Raw genomic sequence first — 4,033 nt, forward strand, 5'->3', positions numbered from 1 at the left:
TTCTACAATTGGCTGATCCACATTACTATTTGTTTTAACAACATCACTGTATCTTTTGGAATTAGTAGTCTTTTAGCATGTCCTACACTTATATGTTCTGCATGAGCTTTTAGTAGTATTTCCTGTTCCTTCTTATAAATTACACAGTTCTTATCTCTGGCATCATGCTCTTTACAATTTATACAAACTGTTGGGCGGGAACAATCCCCATGTTCAGGTTGAGCACATATCAAACACACTTTGTCCCTTGCACATCTGCGGGAAGGACGGCCAAAACCATAGCAGTTAAAGCACTGAAAGGGACGGGGCTTAAACTGCTTCACATAAACAATCTCTTTTTCTATCTCTACATAATGAGGTAGATCTTCATCAGAAAAACTTAGGATAATCATAGAAGAACGAGGGATTTTAACAACCTTCCAAACATTAGTTGGGCACATTTCTAATATTTCTTCTTCCTCAAAGTCATAGAGATCTCTATTAAAAATTACCCCTTTGGCATAACTAAAGGTATAGTGGGGTTTAACTTCCTTAATGTCTGATTTCTGTCTCAAGTTAATCACCATGGCAGCTTGTTCATAAGATTTTACATGAATTAAGAAGGAATTTCTTCAAAATTGTGATACCTGCGAGTTAGTCAAATTACACAATGTAACACATGTTTTGTTTATTTGTATTTCTTCATGTTTATATATGTATTTCGTGTCACTGAATCCAAATATCACATTAGTTTTGACGTAACATCGATATTTCTTTATTCTTGATTTTATATTTTATTGTTATATACGCAACCTTTCTCTACAGTAGTTAATTGATTCAATCTACTTTAGCATTCTAAGGATAATTATACAACATCTAGTATTTTTTCCATACTATGAAGTGTATTTAAGAGCTACAATATTAGTAAGAACAAAATAAACAACACAACTTTGCACTGCAAGTGTTTTGATGACTTTTCTCATGATTAGAAGTGCTTTGACGATCGAGATTTTCTAGAATGCATGCTTTCGTCTTTTCTGACTAGTGACCATATGTAATCTCCCATCATAGCAGTATTCCATCGTCCTTGATATCTTCTTTCCATAGTTGCGATATCCTGATGAAATCTCTCGCCATGGTCCTCACTGACAGCCCCCAAGTGTTCAGGGAAGAAATCTAGGTGAGAATGCAAGAAATGTATCTTCAAGGACATACGACAACCAAGTTTCCTGAAGTTCTCAATAAGCTTTGCCACTATTTGTTTATAATTAGGGTCCTTGTGATTTCCTAGGAATCCACGAACTACATCACGAAATGAACACCAAGCTTCTCTTTCAACTTTCGTCATCGCTCTTTCCAGTTTCTCTGACTTCAACATTTTGTTTACCTGGGGTCCAACAAATATACCACCCTTGAGCTTAGCCTCAGATAGCTTGGGAAACATGAGACAAATTTCTTGGAAAGTTTCGCCTCCAAAATCCAAAGCCTTCACAAACTGTTTAATTAACCCTAGCTTGATATGAAGTGGGGGTAATAAAACTTTCTTCGAATCTACTAGAGGCTGTCTGAGAACATTTAACATTCCTGGCTGCAGTTCAACTCTTGGGGGCCAATGAACTTTATTATAATGATCATCATCAGCCCTGCTGTCCCATAAACAAAGAAAACAGGAATACTTTGTGTATCCCCCTTGTAAGCCAAGCAAAAAGGCTAGCATCTTGAAATCACCACAAACATCCCATTTGAATTCAGCATAATTGATTTTTTCAAGAAGCTGTTTGACATTATGATAGTTTTCTTTCTTCTGTACTGAGTGTGCAAGAGGCAAAGATGGGTTTTTATTTCCATTGTGGAGCAATACTGCTTTGAGACTTCGTGTTGAGCTATCTATGAATAGTCGCCATTCTGCAGGATCATGTTCAAGTCCAAGGGCTGTAAACAAACCAGTAACATCCTTACAATAACACATATCATCACTAAAGTCATAGTAAATTTTAAATTCTTCATGTTTTTTCCGGTACACAGATGTCCTGCAGTCTTCTCCTAGTAGATTCCATTCTTTCATCCTTGATGTAAGAAGCTCAGCTCCTGACTTAGTAAGACCTAAGTCTCTGATTAAGTCATCTAGCTCACTCTGACTTAGAAAGTGAGGCTCCGAAGTCGTTCTTGGTGCGAAATCTTCGTCTCCCATTTCATGGCTGCTGCTACCTGCTGACCCTTCAGATGAAATTTCCATTGCATCTTCCATCTGGAAAGAAAGAAATAACTAAATATAGCAACTTCAACAAAGACGAATAGCATTAGTATTCCATATATCTTTAGGAAAGTGAATGTATATTAAGTACTTAATATTGAAGTTAATTAAAAGTAAAGAGAGTATGATAAAAATAAACTTGCATTTTCTGGTGGTTGTGGTACTGGTAAGCTATCATCATGTGGGACAGGTGCTCTAGATGATGGTATGTCTGGATACTGCAGAGTTTGTCTTCCTTTCACTTTCCTGTACTTCGTCACATCAATCATACAAAAGTAGCAGTCATCGTGATGGTTCTTCGGCTCTCTCCATATTCTAGGAATGGCAAAAGGCATTGCCCTTCCTGTACCTCTCAGCCATCCTTCTAGAATAGATCGGCAGCTTCCACATATCACATGAGGTGCCCATGGCTTGTCCTAGTCACCCATGGGCATTCCGAAATAGAGTCTGTACGCTATCCACACTTTAGCACCTCTCACGATCTTATGTAGTACTTGTTTTTTCCCAATATAATAACCACACACATAGCAAAATGTATCAGGAGAATTTTCACATCCTCTAGTAGCCATCTTAACAGGTAAATAGTTCAGTCATTGATCTGAAAGAGAAAATTAGATAAACATTTAGTAGCAGACCACATAACAATTCCAAAATATACATGGCAACATTGAAATTATATGTATTTCTATAATGGTTGATGATACAGAAACAATAATTGCATATTTGAAATCAGCAGGAAAAATGGATTAATAAACTCCAAAATAAATACAATAAACACAAAACTTTTGAAAAAAAATGTTACGTTGTGTTATCAGAGCCAAGATGACTCTTCAAGAATCTTCTAAACTCGAACAAGTTAGCATATTCCTTTGCAAGAGTGATAATAAGCCACTTAGCTGGATTGGGAGGCCTCTGCACACTTTCCTTCCTTTCCTCTACCAGGTTATCTGGATATCTTTATCCAGGTTAGGTGGCACTCTAGCAACAAGTTGGGCCAAAGATTCATTTTCTTTGGAATCATTATAATCCAAGCAGGCAGCAGCTGCATCCTGATTAGAAAGAAATGAGATCCAGACTTGCCAAGCTTTAAAGTTGTCAGTTAGTTTAACCCTGATCTCTTTAATTGGTCCAAATTTACAGAACTTTTCATGTAAGTCTATATAACTCTTATCAAGAGAGACATATTTTAAATGTAAGACTATGACTATTAGGGGCAATATTTGAGCTATTTATTGGTTTCTGAGTATCTAAAGATGTTTTTGTTACTTCAGAATTCATTCCAATTGCAAGTTTCTGGGCTACAGAATTATCTGTCAATGAAGTCTTAGTATTGTTACCGAAGTCCTTTTTCAAGCCGGAGTCATCAACTGGGGGTTTTACTTTTGCCAAGTCAATATTGTCAACATTAGGATTGGCAATATTAGGGGAGGGATCTGAGGGTTTAGGAGGAGGATCAGGTAGTGGTGGAGGTTTAGAATGTACAGTTTGAACGACCGCCATGATTGTTTATATTAAGAAAGAAAGATCAATACATAGAAGAAGATACTGCAGTTGCCTGATGCCTCAAGCAATAAAAGAAAAGTCTCTGCAGAGTCGGGAAGTTCCAGAAACGACTATTTACACATGCAGGGCCTTGGAGGTAAGTTAGAGGCTTTGTCAACCCGGGGTTTGTCCTCTTGTTTTGTCCCATTTAGGATGGGTCCGGCATAGTCACACTGCATGTGTACTGGATAGGGAGAAAGGAAGTCGGCAGCCTAGTACCTACCTCGCAAACATGCATTCCCCAGTCGGTGGGCTTTC

General features: G+C 37.6%; 1 protein-coding gene across 1 annotated transcript; it reads right to left on the reverse strand.

Moving 5' to 3' along the window:
* Positions 1-868: 868 nt before the first annotated feature.
* LOC143031851 (uncharacterized) lies at positions 869-3,396 on the reverse strand. The gene is made up of 2 exons (XM_076196197.1): positions 2,377-3,396; positions 869-2,227 (listed from the first exon to the last, which is right to left on the reverse strand). The coding sequence occupies exons 1-2, from the start codon at positions 2,566-2,568 to the stop codon at positions 965-967; spliced, it is 1,455 nt and encodes a 484-aa protein (XP_076052312.1). The 5' UTR covers positions 2,569-3,396; the 3' UTR covers positions 869-964.
* Positions 3,397-4,033: the final 637 nt, after the last annotated feature.

This window comes from Oratosquilla oratoria, chromosome 12, assembly GCF_046742065.1.
Source record: "Oratosquilla oratoria isolate Oo_2021 chromosome 12, ASM4674206v1, whole genome shotgun sequence".
Taxonomy (NCBI): Eukaryota; Metazoa; Arthropoda; class Malacostraca; order Stomatopoda; family Squillidae; genus Oratosquilla; species Oratosquilla oratoria.

Bases quoted from the DNA above. Each gene is read 5' to 3' on its own strand.
- LOC143031851 (XM_076196197.1), bottom strand. From the start codon at position 2,568: ATGCCTTTTGCCATTCCTAGAATATGGAGAGAGCCGAAGAACCATCAC. The intron at 2,228-2,376 runs GCAAGTTTATTT...CTTTCTTTCCAG, and splicing joins TACCACAACCACCAGAAAAT to ATGGAAGATGCAATGGAAAT.